The sequence below is a fragment of the Salmo salar genome, chromosome 16, assembly GCF_965601325.2.
Source record: "Salmo salar chromosome 16, fSalSal1, whole genome shotgun sequence".
Classification (NCBI taxonomy): Eukaryota; Metazoa; Chordata; class Actinopteri; order Salmoniformes; family Salmonidae; genus Salmo; species Salmo salar.
This window is the reverse complement of record NC_138306.1, coordinates 74,629,595-74,647,062: the sequence shown is the minus strand read 5'-3', so window position 1 is coordinate 74,647,062 and position 17,468 is coordinate 74,629,595. Positions and strand designations below refer to the sequence as shown.

Genomic DNA, 17,468 nt, shown 5'->3' with positions numbered 1-17,468 from the left:
ATATGGCCATTCTGATATAAATGATAAAATACCTCAGATAAGACCGAAAAAGTGTCTGGAAGTATCAGCAACCATCAGGGTAAGAGTGACAACAGGTCCACATGTCAAAATGGGGGAAATCTTAGCAAAATGGCTTAATGGTTATTTTCAACGCAATCGTGTTTTATTTTGGGGGGATTTAACAAGGGATCTCACCTGTGACCCGTGGCTTGACTTTAGATGCGGCGAGTTCGATTACCCTGCAGACAATATTTTTTTCCTCCCGCCAATACAATCCAATGACAACGACCAACGAGTTGTGCGTTCCGAGATGCCTTTTATTTGCCTGTTTTTGTGGCCCGCCTGTGAAATTCTTGCAATTCTCTTTCAACCTCTCATCAACTAGCTGTTTTTGCAGAATGTTAAAAATACGATACTTACTCACTACACATGTTAACTTGGTGTTATTTCCATTATCTTAAGTCATTTATTTGTCAACTGGTGATTACAAAGCAGTATGACATGCAAGCGTTAAAAGCTTGTCAGAAGTGGGATTCGAACCCACACCTCCAGGGGAGACTGGGACCTGAGAGGATTCTCTTAATTATTCACTACACATGTTAACTAGGTGTTATTTCCATTATCTTAAGTCATTTATTTGTCAACTGGTGATTACAAAGCAGTATGACATGCAGGCGTTAAAAGATTGTCAGAAGTGGGATTCGAACCCACGCCTCCAGGGGAGACTGCGACCTGAACGCAGCGCCTTAGACCGCTCGGCCATCCTGACTCTGAACAACTGGCTTTGGTGTCGGGATAAAGCGTACTAGGTAAAAGTAGAAATAGGCACGGCCTCCTGAGATCACCACAAAGACCAGTAAATGCACAATACTGACTTGCACTTTCAACATCAAATAGTCATTGGTTTTCATCAATTAAAAACTCCAGTCATTGATTTATCCTCAATATGTCCTTCAATGGAAAAAGCGTAGTAAATGGTCATTGATTGATCGCTAAAGTGGCCTCAGAATATGGCCATTCTGATATAAATGATAAAATACCTCAGATAAGACCGAAAAAGTGTCTGGAAGTATCAGCAACCATCAGGGTAAGAGTGACAACAGGTCCACATGTCAAAATGGGGGAAATCTTAGCAAAATGGCTTAATGGTTATTTTCAACGCAAACGTGTTTTATTTTAGGGAGATTTAACAAGGGATCTCACCTGTGACCCGTGGCTTGACTTTAGATGCGGCGAGTTCGATTACCCTGCAGACAATATTTTTTTCCTCCCGCCAATACAATCCAATGACAACGACCAACGAGTTGTGCGTTCCGAGATGCCTTTTATTTGCCTGTTTTTGTGGCCCGCCTGTGAAATTCTTGCAATTCTCTTTCAACCTCTCATCAACTAGCTGTTTTTGGAGAATGTTAAAAATACAATACTTATTCACTACACATGTTAACTTGGTGTTATTTCCATTATCTTAAGTCATTTATTTGTCAACTGGTTATTACAAAGCAGTATGACATGCAGGAGTTAAAAGCTTGTCAGAAGTGGGATTCGAACCCAAGCCTCCAGGGGAGACTGGGACCTGAAAGGATTCTCTTAATTATTCAATACACATGTTAACTAGGCGTTATTTCCATTATCTTAAGTCATTTATTTGTCAACTGGTGATTACAAAGCAGTATGACATGCAGGCGTTAAAAGCTTGTCAGAAGTGGGATTCGAACCCACGCCTCCAGGGGAGACTGCGACCTGAACGCAGCGCCTTAGACCGCTCGGCCATCCTGACTCTGCACACCTGTCTTTGGTGTCGGGATAAAGCGTACTAGGTAAAAGTAGAAATAGGCACGGCCTCCTGAGATCACCACAAAGACCAGTAAATGCACAATACTGACTTGCACTTTCAACATCAAATAGTCATTGGTTTTCATCAATTAAAAGCTCCAGTCATTGATTTATCCTCAATATGTCCTTCAATGGAAAAAGCGTAGTAAATGGTCATTGATTGAGCACTAAAGTGGCCTCAGAATATGGCCATTCTGATATAAATGATAAAATACCTCAGATACGACCGAAAAAGTGTCTGGAAGTATCAGCAACCATCAGGGTAAGAGTGACAACAGGTCCACATGTCAAAATGGGGGAAATCTTAGCAAAATGGCTTAATGGTTATTTTCAACGCAATCGTGTTTTATTTTGGGGGGATTTAACAAGGGATCTCACCTGTGACCCGTGGCTTGACTTTAGATGCGGCGAGTTCGATTACCCTGCAGACAATATTTTTTTCCTCCCGCCAATACAATCCAATGACAACGACCAACGAGTTGTGCGTTCCGAGATGCCTTTTATTTGCCTGTTTTTGTGGCCCGCCTGTGAAATTCTTGCAATTCTCTTTCAACCTCTCATCAACTAGCTGTTTTTGCAGAATGTTAAAAATACGATACTTACTCACTACACATGTTAACTTGGTGTTATTTCCATTATCTTAAGTCATTTATTTGTCAACTGGTGATTACAAAGCAGTATGACATGCAGGCGTTAAAAGCTTGTCAGAAGTGGGATTCGAACCCACACCTCCAGGGGAGACTGGGACCTGAGAGGATTCTCTTAATTATTCACTACACATGTTAACTAGGTGTTATTTCCATTATCTTAAGTCATTTATTTGTCAACTGGTGATTACAAAGCAGTATGACATGCAGGCGTTAAAAGCTTGTCAGAAGTGGGATTCGAACCCACACCTCCAGGGGAGACTGCGATCTGAAAGGATTCTCTTAATTATTCACTACACATGTTAACTAGGTGTTAATTCCATTATCTTAAGTCATTTATTTGTCAACTGGTGATTACAAAGCAGTATGACATGCAGGCGTTAAAAGCTTGTCAGAAGTGGGATTCGAACCCACACCTCCAGGGGAGACTGGGACCTGAGAGGATTCTCTTAATTATTCACTACACATGTTAACTAGGTGTTATTTCCATTATCTTAAGTCATTTATTTGTCAACTGGTGATTACAAAGCAGTATGACATGCAGGCGTTAAAAGATTGTCAGAAGTGGGATTCGAACCCACGCCTCCAGGGGAGACTGCGACCTGAACGCAGCGCCTTAGACCGCTCGGCCATCCTGACTCTGAACAACTGGCTTTGGTGTCGGGATAAAGCGTACTAGGTAAAAGTAGAAATAGGCACGGCCTCCTGAGATCACCACAAAGACCAGTAAATGCACAATACTGACTTGCACTTTCAACATCAAATAGTCATTGGTTTTCATCAATTAAAAACTCCAGTCATTGATTTATCCTCAATATGTCCTTCAATGGAAAAAGCGTAGTAAATGGTCATTGATTGATCGCTAAAGTGGCCTCAGAATATGGCCATTCTGATATAAATGATAAAATACCTCAGATAAGACCGAAAAAGTGTCTGGAAGTATCAGCAACCATCAGGGTAAGAGTGACAACAGGTCCACATGTCAAAATGGGGGAAATCTTAGCAAAATGGCTTAATGGTTATTTTCAACGCAAACGTGTTTTATTTTAGGGAGATTTAACAAGGGATCTCACCTGTGACCCGTGGCTTGACTTTAGATGCGGCGAGTTCGATTACCCTGCAGACAATATTTTTTTCCTCCCGCCAATACAATCCAATGACAACGACCAACGAGTTGTGCGTTCCGAGATGCCTTTTATTTGCCTGTTTTTGTGGCCCGCCTGTGAAATTCTTGCAATTCTCTTTCAACCTCTCATCAACTAGCTGTTTTTGCAGAATGTTAAAAATACAATACTTATTCACTACACATGTTAACTTTGTGTTATTTCCATTATCTTAAGTCATTTATTTGTCAACTGGTTATTACAAAGCAGGCGTTAAAAGCTTGTCAGAAGTGGGATTCGAACCCAGGCCTCCAGGGGAGACTGCGACCTGAACGCAGCGCCTTAGACCGCTCGGCCATCCTGACTTCCGTTAAGTTCAACTTGTGCTTTCTCTTTCATTCAGTTTTATGTGATCTCGTAATCGGACATATGCGTTTGAAATGAGATACAGTGTAATTTATCGGGTAAAAGTAGAAATTGACATAGGCTAGGCTACTAATAATTTCCTCTCGCTCAGCCTGCACCAAAGAAAGATAAATAAATAATGTATCCTCGTTTCGTCAGCCCAGGGTGCATGTTCACCAACTCACCACTAGGAGTCGCTAAAGGAACAGTGGTCTTTTAAACAATTAGCAAGCTCTTACTTACCATAAATAACACTGAATGATGTTGATATAGTTGTACTATGTACCGCTATTTTACATTTCCGTTCCTGTGAACAGGTATGATCATTAGGCTTATCCTTAAGATCAAATATCTATTTAAAAAACTGTAATAAAACTAAAATAATCACTAAAACTGGCAAACATTTCGATTCTAAATTGCGTGCGTGTATTGTGGGGGGCGTGTGCGCTGTCACGGATCACATGACGCGAATGTGGCCTCCTGACTTGATTCCGTCCTCTTTTCAGTCAACTGCTGTGTCTTCTAGCTCTATGTTGCTACCGAAAAACTCCCGTTACACACCGAATCTAGCACTCCAGACCCTCCCGAGCTACGGCCACACCGAATAACTGACCATGGCGGGTAAGACAGCGGACAGTCGGTTGATAAGGATGACAGGAATAGCCTATAACCATTAAACAGTGTTGCTATATTAATATATGTTGTTTTATTATATTATGGTTTGAAGCTATAGCCGAATCACACGAAAATTCCAGTAGTTTTGCGTTGCCATCTTTCAGCAACAATGTGATTATATATGGTTTGGTGCGTACGCATATTGCACGCAGTTATACAGTCCTTCCATTTATATGTAGATTCTAGTTTTATGCCGCGATGTAGTTAAATTAACGTTATCCGCGTAGGCAACAAATATGATGACTTAAACTGAAAGTGCATCGTGTGCTTGTTGTGTTTACGGTCCTGCAGGGTCTGTGCCTACGTGCGGCTCGGCCATTGCTGAATTGAATTCCCTCTCTCCTCCATCGCGAAGTGTGCACTTGTTTACTCTGCGTAGTGATATATCAAACACGCACTTAAGCTATATGCTTATGTATTCTACTATATTTACCCGAGAGATCACACGCAGTGGTTTTTAAAATCCTCATCACTCGTTTTAAACTCGACGCGTTTCTTGTCTCTGGTCAATCTCGCAAGTGGAATCGGCTCGTGCAGAACTGCCTTTGACATTACCAATAAAGTTGACATATGACAGTTATAGTACAGTGTGTAAGCTATAGGGCTATTCTATGGTAGGGACGGGTAGAGGGTCTATGGTTACCCTAGCTGTACTCCCTATAGGCCGTTCTGATATGAAGTACCGATATAAGTATTGTAGAGAGGGTTCAGGTGCCAGACAGAAGCTGTTTTCTCTTTCTGTTCCAGTGTTATTTACAATTAACTAGTCAGTTACTTGTGTGTGTGATTAGACCAAGCATATGTGACTCTGGCCACAAATGACAACTATGCCAAAGGAGCAATGGTTCTGGGGAGGTCGCTACGCAACCATAACACAACCAAACAACTGGTGGTTCTGATTGGACCGCACGTAGCAGAGCCCTGCAGGTAACACATACACACACAACCCATGATCTATGTTCAGTGTTTGACACACCCATGGCCTTGTCTCTGTTAGTTTTGTATTGTCCAGGCCTGAGTACACCTGAGCAAGTAACACCCAACTCAAACCGTGTGTGTGTGTGGTGTGTGTTGCAGGGCCATGCTGAGTAGCATCTATGACGAGGTGTGTGTGGTGGATATCTTGGACTCTGGGGACACGGCCCACCTGGCCCTGATGAAGAGACCAGACCTCGGAGTGACCTTCACCAAGCTGCACTGCTGGACACTCACACACTACACCAAGTGTGTGTTTATGGACGCTGACACACTGGTGAGCATACGCGCACTCACACTCCTTACTCAGTACAAATTACAGCAAGTCTGTATTCAGGGCTCAATATTGTGTGTGTGTGTGTGTGTGTACGCAGGTGTTGTCCAACATCGATGAGCTGTTTGAGAGGGAGGAGTTATCTGCTGCGCCTGATCCTGGTTGGCCAGACTGTTTCAACTCGGGCGTGTTCGTCTTTAAACCGTCCAATGAAACATACCGCAGCCTTATGACACACTGCACTGAGAACGGCAGCTTTGACGGTGAGTTCTGTATTATTATTATTATCCCATTGAGATGTGAATGTGTTTTATCCATGTGAGTCCCATTGAGGTATGAATGTGTTTTTGATGGAAGCCCTGGCCAAGAGCAAGCAGCTGCAGTACAGAATTAAATACATGGTACAAAGAGTGCGTGTTCGGGGTGGCGCAATAAAGGCTATATCTCCTATGGACTTTCCTTAAACTCTGCTGCCAGCAAGCTCCTATAGATCCTAAAATAACTCATGTTCTCCTCTAACCTCTCCCACTCTTTCTCGCTCTCGCGCTCTCTCTCCCCTTCTCTCCTTTTCTCTCTCTCCCTCTTCCCCTTCTCTCCCACCCCCTCTCTCTTTCCCACCCCCTCTCTCTCCTTCTCCCTCTCTCTCTCTTTCTAGGTGGGGACCAAGGAGTTCTGAACAGTTTCTTCAATACCTGGTCAACAGCAGACATTTCCAAACACCTGCCTTTTATCTACAACCTCAGCAGCATCGCTATATACACCTATCTACCAGCCTTCAAACAGTAGGTACACACACACACCACACACACACACACACACACTCCAGTGTTGTCACAGTAGAAGTTATTTCATACATCACACTTTAGCTCCAAATCCCTGGCTTGCTGCCCTCGTGTGTGTGTGTGTGACGGCGAGTGACGGCAAGAGTGAGCGAATGAGAGAGAGAGCATAAGGGAGAAAAGTGAGAGTGCATGTTTTGGCGTTAATAAGCCAAGCCAAGGTCAGTTGAAAGGGTGTGTGGTGTTGAGTTTCAGGAGAGGAGTGGCTCAGGCCTGCCCTCAAATAACACACACTGGTACTGCAGATACAGTACAGATACAGTACATATACATACATTCTCTCCTAGTTAAGCCTAATTTATTCTAGAAGTACGCAACGCAAGAAGGCACACCACACACACTAGGATGGCTAAGAGGATGGCTTCCGTTTTATTAGCTCTTAACCAACCAGGCTATTTTGTTTGTAACTTATTTTGTACATAATGTTGCTGATACTGTCTCTTATGACCAAAAAGAGATTCTGGACATCAGAACAGCGATTACTCACCTCGAATTGGACAAATACATTTTATATAATGAGTCGGAAGGATATACTCCAGACACCCGAACAGGCCCTCATCCTCATCATTCGCAGGAGAAAGAAACAGAGATTTCGCGGCAAGAGATCGGGGTGCCTTGTGAGGATCAGGTGACGAGTGGCTAATCTGCCTTTGCCATTCGTACTGTTAGCCAACGTTCAATCGCTGGAAAATAAATGGGACAAACTGAAAGCACGTATACCCTACCAACGGGACATTAAAACCTGTAATATCTTATGATTCAGCGAGTCGTGGCTGAACGACAATATTAATAACATACAGCTGGGGGTATATACTCTATCGGCAGGATAGAACAGCAGCCTCTGGTAAGACACAGGGTTGCGGCATATGTATATTTGTAAACAACAGCTGGTGCACGATATCTACGGAAGTATCAAGGTTCTGCTCACCTGAGGTAGAGTATCTCATGATAAGCTGTAGACCACACTGTCTACCTAGAGTTTTCATCTGTATTCTTCGTAGCTGTCTACATACCACCACACACCGATGCTGGCACTAAAACCACACTCAATGAGCTGTGTTCCGCCATAAGCAAACAGGAAAATGCTCATCCAGAGGTGGCGCTCCAAGTGGCCGGGGACTTTAATGCAGGGAAACTTAAATCAGTTTTACATAATTTCTATCAGCATGTTAAATGTGCAACCAGAGGGGAAAAAAACTCAAGACCACATTTACTCCACACACAGAGATGTGTACAAAGCTTTCCCTCGCCCTCCATTTGGTAAATCTGACCATAATTCTAGCCTCCTGATTTCTGCTTACAAGCAAAAATTAAAGCGGTATAAATTACTTTTTACTCAGCCCACCACACTGAATACTCCAGGTTAGACTACTTTTTCATGTACAATGCAGATAGACACAGGCTTAAGGATTGTAGGATCGGGCAGTGCGACTTATCAGATCATAATGGAGTTTACCTTACTCTACACCTTGATAGCAAACCAAGAAATACTATATGGAGGCTTATTACAAGCATGCTGAATGATCCAGCATTCAAGGAATCAATAAAGACAGAATTGAACATCTATCTGGAGAATAATGATAATGGGGAAGTATCTTCTGCTACATTGTGGGATGCAGCTAAGGCGGTTATTAGAGGAAAGATCATAGCCACATCATCTCTCAAGAAGAAGATTAAAGCACAGAAACTACTGAAAATACAGGAAACATTAAGAAACTTAGAACGATCTCATAGTCAATACAAAGATCCTCTTATATTACAAGAGATTCAAAAGCTAAAACAGGAAATTGACCAGATTTATAGAGAAGAAGTAGAAAAAAAGCTCAGGTTCCTGAAACAACGATATTATGAAGCAGGCTCAAAGGCAAACAAATTACTAGCATGGAGAATCAGGAAACAACAAGCACAGAATACCATTTTCAAAATAAAAGACCCCAAAACAGACGATTACAAGAATGCATTTGAATCATATTACACACATCTGTACAAGCAACCAGAGAAGGCAGATGCACAGACAATAGAGCATTCTTTGAACTCACTTGATGTCTCCGCAAAATGATAGACTTACTTCAGAAATAACCACTGAAGAAATGAATAAACAATATCTCACCTAAAAGTAAATAAGTCTCTAGGCACTGATGGCTTCCCTTCAGAATGGTTCAAGACCTTCAGAGAACAACTAACACCTCTACTTAACCTCTCTTGGGCAGGTGGGACGCTAGCGCTAGAGTCCCACCCACGGTTCACACTATTCAACAGCCAGTGAAAAATCAGAGCGCCAAATTCAAATCAACAAAATGTCATAATTCAAAGTTCTCAAACATACGACTATTTTAAAGGTACACTTCTCCTTAATGTAACCACATTGTCCGATTTCAAAAAGGCTTTACAGCGAAAGCATAAAGTCAGATTATGTTAGGACAGGTACAACACAAGAAAAACCACACAGCCATTTTCCATGCAGGAAAGGGGTCACAAATACCAGAAATTCAGCGAAAATTAAGCACTAACCTTTGACGATCTTCATCAGATGACACTCCCAGGACTCAATGTTAGACAATACATGTATGTTTTGTTCGATAAAGTTCATATTTATATCCAAAAACAGCATTTTACATTGGCGCATGATGTTCAGAAAATATTTTGCCTCCAATACTGCCGGTGAATCAGCACAGCAATTTACAAAAATACTCATCATAAACGTTGATCAAATATTAAACTGTTATTCAAAGAATTATTGATAACCATCTCCTTTATGCAACCGCTGTGACAGATTTCAAAAAAGCTTCACGGGGAAAGCACACTATGCAATAATCTGACTATGGCGCTCAGAAACATACACCAGGCAATACAGATACCCGCCATTTTGGAGTCATCTAAAATCATAAATAGCATTATAAATATTAACTTACCTTTGATGATCTTCATCAGAAGACACTTCCAGGAATCCCAGGTCCACAATAAATGTTGTTTTGTTCGATAAAGTTCATAATTTATGTCCAAATACCTCCTTGTTGTTTGCGTGTTCAGTAAGCTACTCCAAATGTAGGAAGCGCGGCCAAAATTTCACAACGAAAAGTTTTTAAAAAAAGTACTATTTACGTTCGTTGAAACATGTCAAACGTTGTATAGCATCAATCTTTAGGGCCTTTTTAAACATAAAACTTCAATAATATTCCAACCGGACGATTCCAATGTCTTGAAAAACGTTTTGGAACACAGATACCTCTTCACGTAAATGCGTGCCACAAAACTCATGTCATTTTTTGAGTCACCAACTTCCCGGCCTTCTTGTTCGCTCTCTGTTCACTGCAAAAGCCTGAAACTAGGTTCTAAAGACTGTTGACATCTAGTGGAAGCCTTAGGAAGTGCAAAATTAACCCTAAGTCACTGTGTGTTAGATAGGCAATGACTTGAAAAGACTACAAGAACCAGACTTCCCACTTCCTGGTTGGATTTTTCTCATGTTTTTGCCTGCCATATGAGTTCTGTTATACTCACAGACATCATTCAAACAGTTGTAGAAACTTCAGAGTGTTTTCCATCCAAATCTACTAATAATATGCATATTCTAGTTCCTGGGCCCGAATAGTAGGCCGTTTTAATTTGGGTACGTTTTTCATCCGGCCGTGAAAATACTGCCCCCTACCCAAGAGAGGTTAAGGCCTGTTTTAACTGGACACTGCAGGAGGGGGGTCTTCCACCATTGTGGAGAGAGGCCATCATATCTGTAATCCCAAAAGAGGGTAAAGATAAGAAGTACAGTTCATATAGACCTATCGCAATTCTTAACCCGGATTATAAACTATATGCATCAATAATAGCCAAAAGAATGGAGAACATAATCCCAGAATTGATTGACGGAGATCAAACTGGTTTCAAACATAATAGGCAGACACAGGACAACATGAGGAAAACAGTACATGTCATGGACCACATTACTCCGTTGGTAGAGCATGGTGTTTGCAACGCCAGGGTTGTGGGTTTGATTCCCACGGGGGACCATTACGGGGGGGAAAAATGTATGAAATGTATGCATTCACTACTGTAAGTCGCTCTGGATAAGAGTGTCCGCTAAATGACTAAATGTAAATGTAATAAGACAAGTGCAATATTAATCAGTCTAGGTGAAGAAAAACTATTTGATTCAGTGGGATGGAATTATCTATTCCAAGTTATGGAAAGATTTGGTTTCAACAAAGAAGTGATACAGTGCATCAAATCACTGTATTCATGTCCGACTGCTAGAATAAAGATAAATGGACATTTGTCACGAACGATAAAATTAGAGCGAGGGGCCAGACAAGGCTGTAATCTTTCACCCACGCTCTTCTCCTTGTACCTCGAACCATTAGCACAGGCAATAAGACAGGACCCAACCTTAGAGGGAATAACAATAAGAGGCAGTGAACATAAGATATGCATGTAGGCTGATGACGTTCTGTTATTCCTTAAAGACCCAGGCTCCAGTGGACCTAGATTGATGGATGGATGGATGGATGTTTTACAAACATTTAGAACATAGTCAGGGTATATGCTTAGAGTACACAAGACCCAAGCCCTAGTATATAATTATACCCCACAGGAAGAGCTGAAGAGTAGCTATAACTTCCCCTGGACCTCCTCATCCATTAAATATCTTGGAGTATATCTACCAAAAGATACAGCCAAACTTTATAGCATAAATTACGATCACATCAACAAGAAAATAAATGATGACCTAGACAGGTGGAATTCACTTCCCTTAGATCTTAGTAGTAGAATTGAAACAATCAAAATGAACATCCTGCCGAGATGATTGGAACAAATACGGTAACCGAGCCATAGAAATCCTGCCTTAACAGTTTAGGGAATGGGATATCAACGATTATCTGGAACAGTAAGAGACAAATAATTAGATATACAACATTACAATTGCCAAAAAACTGTGCGGGTATGGCCTTACCAAACCTAAAAGATGATTATGTGTCAGCCCAATTGAGACCTCTGGTGTGTTGGTGCAATTCAGAATACGAATCCAAATGGAAAGACATTGAGACTACTTTGACAGAGATACCCATACAGTCAGTTTTGGGAAATAAGGACATGCTAATAGAAATATACAATAGACAAAATCAGTGGATTAATTTCTCTCTTAAGACATGGTTTAGGGTAGTTAAGCAAAATAAATTAGACAGAGAGATCAAACTGCTGAGTTGGCCCACATACGACCCCAGCTTCATCCCTGCAATTCAGGATAGCAGATTTAAACAGTGGGCGCAGAAAGGCATCACATCATTCAGTACAATCATAAGGAATGGGGACCTAGATAACCATCGAGAGCATCCTGACGGGTTGCATCACTGCCTGGTATGGCAACTGCTCAGCCTCCGACCGCAAAGCACTACAGAGGGTAGTGCATACGGCCCAGTACATAACCGGGACCAAGCTTCCTGCCATCCAGGACGTCTATACCAGGCGGTGTCAGAGGACGGCCCTAAAAATTGTCAAAGACTCCAGCCACCCTAGTCATAGACTGTTCTCTCTGCTACCGCACAGCAAGCGGTACCGGAGCGCCAAGTCTAGGTCCAAGAGGTTTCTAAACAGCTTCTATCCCCAAGCCATAAGACTCCCTAACATCTAATCAAATGGCTACCCAGACTATTTGCATTGCAATTTCCAAACGCCTGAAGGTACCACGTTCATCTGTACAAACAATAGTACGCAAGTATAAACACCATGGGACCACGCAGCTGTCATACCGCTCAGGAAGGAGACGCGTTCCGTCTCCTAGAGATAAACGTACTTTGGTGCGAAAAGTGCAAATCTATCCCAGAACAACAGCGAAGGACCTTGTGAAGATGCTGGAGGAAACGGGTACAAAAGTATCTATATCCACAATAAAACGAGTCCTATATCGACATAACCTGAAAGGCCGCTCAGCAAGGAAAAAGCCACTGCTCCAAAACCGCCATAAAATAGCCAGACTACGGTTTGCAACTGCACATAGGGACAACGATCGTACTTTTTGGAGAAATGTCCTCTGGTCTGATGAAACACAAGTAGAACTATTTGGCCATAATGACCATCGTTATGTTTGGAGGAAAAAGGGGGAGGCTTGCAAGCCAAAGAACACCATCCCAACCGTGAAGCACAGTGGTGGCAGCATCATGTTGTGGGGGAACTTTGCTGCACTTCACAAAATAGATGGCATCATGAGGAAAATTATGTGGCTATATTGAAGCAACATTTCAAGACATCAGTCAGAAAGTTAAAACTTGGTCGCAAATGGGTCTTCCAAATGGACAATGACCCCAAGCATACTTCCAAAGATGTGGAAAAATGGCTTAAGGACAACAAAGTCAAGGTATTGGAGTGGCCATCACAAAGCCCTGACCTCAATCCCATAGAACATTTGTGGGCAGAACTGAAAAAGCATGTGCGAGCAAAGAGTCCTACAAACCTGACTCAGTTACACCAGCTCTGTCAGGAGGAATGGGCCAAAATTCACCCAACTTATTGTGGGAAGCTTGTGGAAGGCTACCTGAAACGTTTGACCCAAGTCAAAGGCAATGCTACCAAATACTAATTGAGTGTATGTAAACTTCTGACCCACTGGGAATGTGATGAAAGAAATAAAAGCTGAAATAAATCATTCTCTCTACTATTATTCTGACATTTCACATTCTTAAAATAAAGTGGTGATCCTAACTGACCCAAGACAGGGAATTTTTACTAGGAATAAATGTCAGGAATTGTGAAAAACGGAGTTTAAATTTATTTGGCTAAGGTGTATGTAAACTTCCAACTTCAGCTGTACATGTACAGATTACCTCAATTACCTCGACACCGGTGCCACCACACATTGACTCTGTAACGGTACCCCTGTATATAGCCCCGCCATTGTAATTTTACTGCTGTTCTTTAATTAGGTATTTTCTTAAAAATGCATTGTTGGTTAAGGGCTCGTAAGTGAGCATTTCACTGTTGTATTCGGCGCATTTGACAAATAACATTTGATTTGATTTACAACCTCTGGTGTGTGTGTTTGTAGGTACGGTCATGAGGCTAAGGTGGTCCACTTCCTGGGGAAGGTGAAGCCGTGGAACTACTCCTATGACACCCAGACTGGGAAGGTCAAAGGTCACACCCTGACCCCTGGCTCGGGTGACCTGCACCCTGACTTCCTGGTTCAGTGGTGGAACCTCTACTCCTCTGGGGTCCTACCTGCTCTCAGAGACTCATATGGAGACGCACTGTTCTGCTCCGGCTGCACTGAGGTACTGCGTGTGTGTGTGTGTGTGCGTGCGTGTGTGTGTGTCTGTCTCATAGCGTGTGTACTTCTTAAGAGCTCCAGTACTGACAATGGTTTCTGAATCTTGAAAGATGTATAACAAGACTTGTGAGATATGTTCAGTGCTTTCGGAAAGTATTCACACAGCTTGACTTTTTCCACATTTTGTTGTTACAACTTGAATTTATTTGAGATTGTGTCACTGGTCTACACACAATACCCCATAATGTCGAAGTGGAATTATGTTTTTAGATTTTTAAAATAAATTAGTTAAAAATGAAAAACTTAAATATATTGAGTCAAAGTATTCAACCCCTTTGTTATGGCAAGCCTAAATAAGTTCAAAAGTAAAAATGTGCTTAAGTCACGTAATAAGTTGCATTGACTCACTCTGTGTTTTAACATGATTTCTGAATGACTACCTCATCGCTGTACCCCACACATACAGATAATTGTAAGGTCCATCAGTCAAGCAGTGAATTTCAAACACAGATTCAACCACAAATAACAGGGAGGTTTTCCATTGCCTCGCAAAGAAGGGCACCTATTGGTAGATGGGTAAAAACTAAAAAAGCAGACATTGAATATCCCTTTGAGCATGGTGAAGTTATTAATTACACTTTGGATGGTGTATCAATACACCCAGTCACTACAAAGATGCAGGCGTCCTAACTAACTCAGTTGCCGGAGAGGAAGGAAACTGCTCAGGGATTTCACCATGAGACCAATGGGGACTTTAAAACATTTCAAGTTTAATGGCTGTGATAGGAGAACCGAGGATGGATCAATAACATTGTAGTTATTCCACAATACTAACCTAATTTACAATGTGAAAAGAAGGAAGCCTGTACAGAATAAAACATATTCCAAAACATGCATTCTGTTTTCAATAAGACAAAAAAGTAAAACTGCAAAAAATGTGGCAAAGAAATTAACTTTGTCCTGAATACAAAGTGTTATGTTTGGGGAAAATCCAACACATCACTGAGTACCACTCGTCATATTTTCAAGCATGGTGGTGGCTGCATCATGTTATGGGTATGCTTGTCATCAGCACGGACTAGGGAGTTTTTTAGGATAAAAAGAAACTGAATAAATCTAAGCACAGGGAAGTCCTTAAGGAAAAACCTGGTTCAGCTTGGGATACAAATTCACCTTTGAGCAGGACAATAACCTAAATCACAAGGTCAAATATACACTGGAGTTGCTTACCAAGATGACACTGAATTTTCCTGAGTGGCCTAGTTAAATAGTTTAAATTGGCTTGAAAATCAATGGCAAGACTTGAAGATGGCTGTCTAGCAATGATCAACAACCAACTTGACAGAGCATAAAAAATAAAATAATGTACAATCAAGGTGTGCAAAGCACTTAGAGACTTACCCAGAAAGACTCACTGCCAAAGGTGATTCTAACACGTATTGACTCAGGGGTGTAAAAAAATTTAAGATTTCATTTTGTTATTATGGGGTATGGTGTGTAGATGGGTGAGAGAAACAAATCTATTTAATCAATTTTGAATTCGGGCTGTAACACAACCAAATGTGGATTAAAGCAAGGGCTTTAAGGCACTGTATGTGTTTTGAGAGGACTGTTGAAGGACAGTTTGTGTATTTGATTACAGTGTGTTCACAGTTTAATCGTACAGAAGTTTAAGTACAGTATTTGCTGGTTTCAGTCGCTGATGGGTGTGTGTGTGTGTGTGTGTGTGTGTGTGTGTGACCCTCTGTAGTGGCAAGTCATTGACATGGTAACCTCTCTCCCTGTCTCTCATGGATACTTTAAACAGGTAATCTAAGGGCATGTCTGAAATGGCACCATATGCCTTATATAGTGCAATAATAATATTGCAGTAGGGTGATGATGTAGTCACCGATGTAGTGCTATACTTCTGACACCCTAGTTCAACTCTAAAAACCCGGCCGGCTGTGCTTATTGGAGTTGCCACGGTAACAGGAAGAAGCTGATTGGCTTTTCGCTTAGTTCTGTTTCTCTGTAGAGGAAGCTGCTGATTGGTCAATGCTTTGGGTTGAGGGGAAATGCTTCATGGCTGTTAGTGATTATTTCTCCATGTCTCAGAACACTCATCTGGTTTGCCTCCCCTGTCTCTCCCTCCACCCCCCTATAGGAGGAGGTCTGTGACAGTGTGGTTGAGATCATCCTCCCCCCGCCTCCCCCTCAGGCGCCCCAGGTGTCCAGTGAGGAGAGGAGGCAGCGATGGGAGGCGGGCCAGGCGGACTACATGGGAGCCGACTCCTTCGAAAGCATCCAGAGGAAACTGGACTGCTTCCTCAAGTAAAGGGCCAGAGGAGGGATGACGGATGGAGAGCGCATCCATTGGCAGGCCTGAGATGCGTCAGTCAGGGCGGGGATCAACTGTTATTCGACAGTTGAATAAGAAGAGAAAGCGGTAGAGCATGACGTATTGAAAAACAGTCCCATCCTGGGCCTCTCTCTCTGTTTTTCTCTCTCTCTCTCTCTCTCTGTGTGTGTGTGTGTGTGTGTGTGTGTGTGCGCGTGCGCGTCTGTGTGTGGCCTGGTCCTGCAGAGACAGGTCCATTCAGTGTTTGAACACCAGTTTACTACACTATGCAGCCCCCATACCACCACCTCAGCGCAGAAGCCTTGGTCAGTATGTAATGACTCAGTAATAACCTCACTGTGACTCTGCCTCACCAAGTCCCATCCAGACCCAATGACTCTTAACAGCTCTAACCCAGTTACTCAGTCAAGCCTGATAATGATAGAGATAGGGAAGTTGTGCTTTTACTCTCTAAAGTATTCAGAGATGTGTGGGTGTGAAGTATTTCCCTCTATAAAATGGAAGAACTGTTATTTTGTTTATTAAAGTTTGCATCCCAGCGGTTATTTTTGCTCTCCATATGCGTGTTGTGCATGGTTGTTTCTTTATATTATGATTATTGTGAAGGAAGCCCGTTTCTAAAGTGGAAAACCCACCGTAGCACTTGTCATTTCGCCATGTCATGTTTGTTGTCATCACTTCCTGTTGGGTTTCCTCACTTCCTGTGTAGTCTGACTAGTTGCCTTACCACTGTCAAAGACTCTTATTACACAACTAGGCCTATTCTAGTTGTCGCCTTTCAGTTTACAGAAAACACTTCTCTGCTGCTGCCAAACCCCCCTCCCCTCCACTCTACTCATTCAACCCTCCTACAGACTTACCTCTACGCTCCTCCAGCTCCACTCTACTCATTCAACCCTCCTACAGACTTACCTCTACGCTCCTCCACTCCACTCTACTCATTCAACCCTCCTACAGACTTACCTCTACGCTCCTCCACTCTACTCTACTCATTCAACCCTCCTACAGACTTACCTCTACGCTCCTCCAGCTCCACTCTACTCATTCAACCCTCCTACAGACTTACCTCTACGCTCCTCCACTCTACTCTACTCCATTCATCCCTCCTACAGACTTACCTC

The 17,468-nt window shown here is 42.3% G+C and overlaps 1 protein-coding gene and 4 non-coding genes across 5 annotated transcripts; 1 reads left to right on the top strand and 4 right to left on the bottom strand.

The window, feature by feature from the left end:
* Positions 1 to 686: 686 nt before the first annotated feature.
* trnal-cag (transfer RNA leucine (anticodon CAG)) lies at positions 687 to 769 on the bottom strand. Its single transcript has one exon. It is a non-coding gene; the product is annotated as a tRNA-Leu (tRNA).
* Positions 770 to 1,694: 925 nt separating this feature from the next.
* trnal-cag (transfer RNA leucine (anticodon CAG)) lies at positions 1,695 to 1,777 on the bottom strand. Its single transcript has one exon. It is a non-coding gene; the product is annotated as a tRNA-Leu (tRNA).
* Positions 1,778 to 3,036: 1,259 nt separating this feature from the next.
* On the bottom strand, positions 3,037 to 3,119 carry trnal-cag (transfer RNA leucine (anticodon CAG)). The gene has a single exon. It is a non-coding gene; the product is annotated as a tRNA-Leu (tRNA).
* A 746-nt stretch (positions 3,120 to 3,865) lies between these two features.
* On the bottom strand, positions 3,866 to 3,948 carry trnal-cag (transfer RNA leucine (anticodon CAG)). The gene has a single exon. It is a non-coding gene; the product is annotated as a tRNA-Leu (tRNA).
* Positions 3,949 to 4,451: 503 nt separating this feature from the next.
* Positions 4,452 to 16,905, top strand: LOC106591034 (glycogenin-1). Its single transcript, XM_014182204.3, has 7 exons — positions 4,452 to 4,609; positions 5,455 to 5,590; positions 5,741 to 5,915; positions 6,013 to 6,175; positions 6,568 to 6,694; positions 13,785 to 14,010; positions 16,153 to 16,905. The coding sequence occupies exons 1-7, from the start codon at positions 4,603 to 4,605 to the stop codon at positions 16,321 to 16,323; spliced, it is 1,005 nt and encodes a 334-aa protein (XP_014037679.1). The 5' UTR covers positions 4,452 to 4,602; the 3' UTR covers positions 16,324 to 16,905.
* The last annotated feature ends 563 nt before the right edge of the window (positions 16,906 to 17,468 follow it).

Coding starts and splice junctions, on each gene's coding strand:
- LOC106591034 (XM_014182204.3), top strand. Junction 6,176..6,567: donor TGAGAACGGCAGCTTTGACG/GTGAGTTCTGTA, acceptor CTCTCTTTCTAG/GTGGGGACCAAGGAGTTCTG. Junction 14,011..16,152: donor TCTGCTCCGGCTGCACTGAG/GTACTGCGTGTG, acceptor ACCCCCCTATAG/GAGGAGGTCTGTGACAGTGT.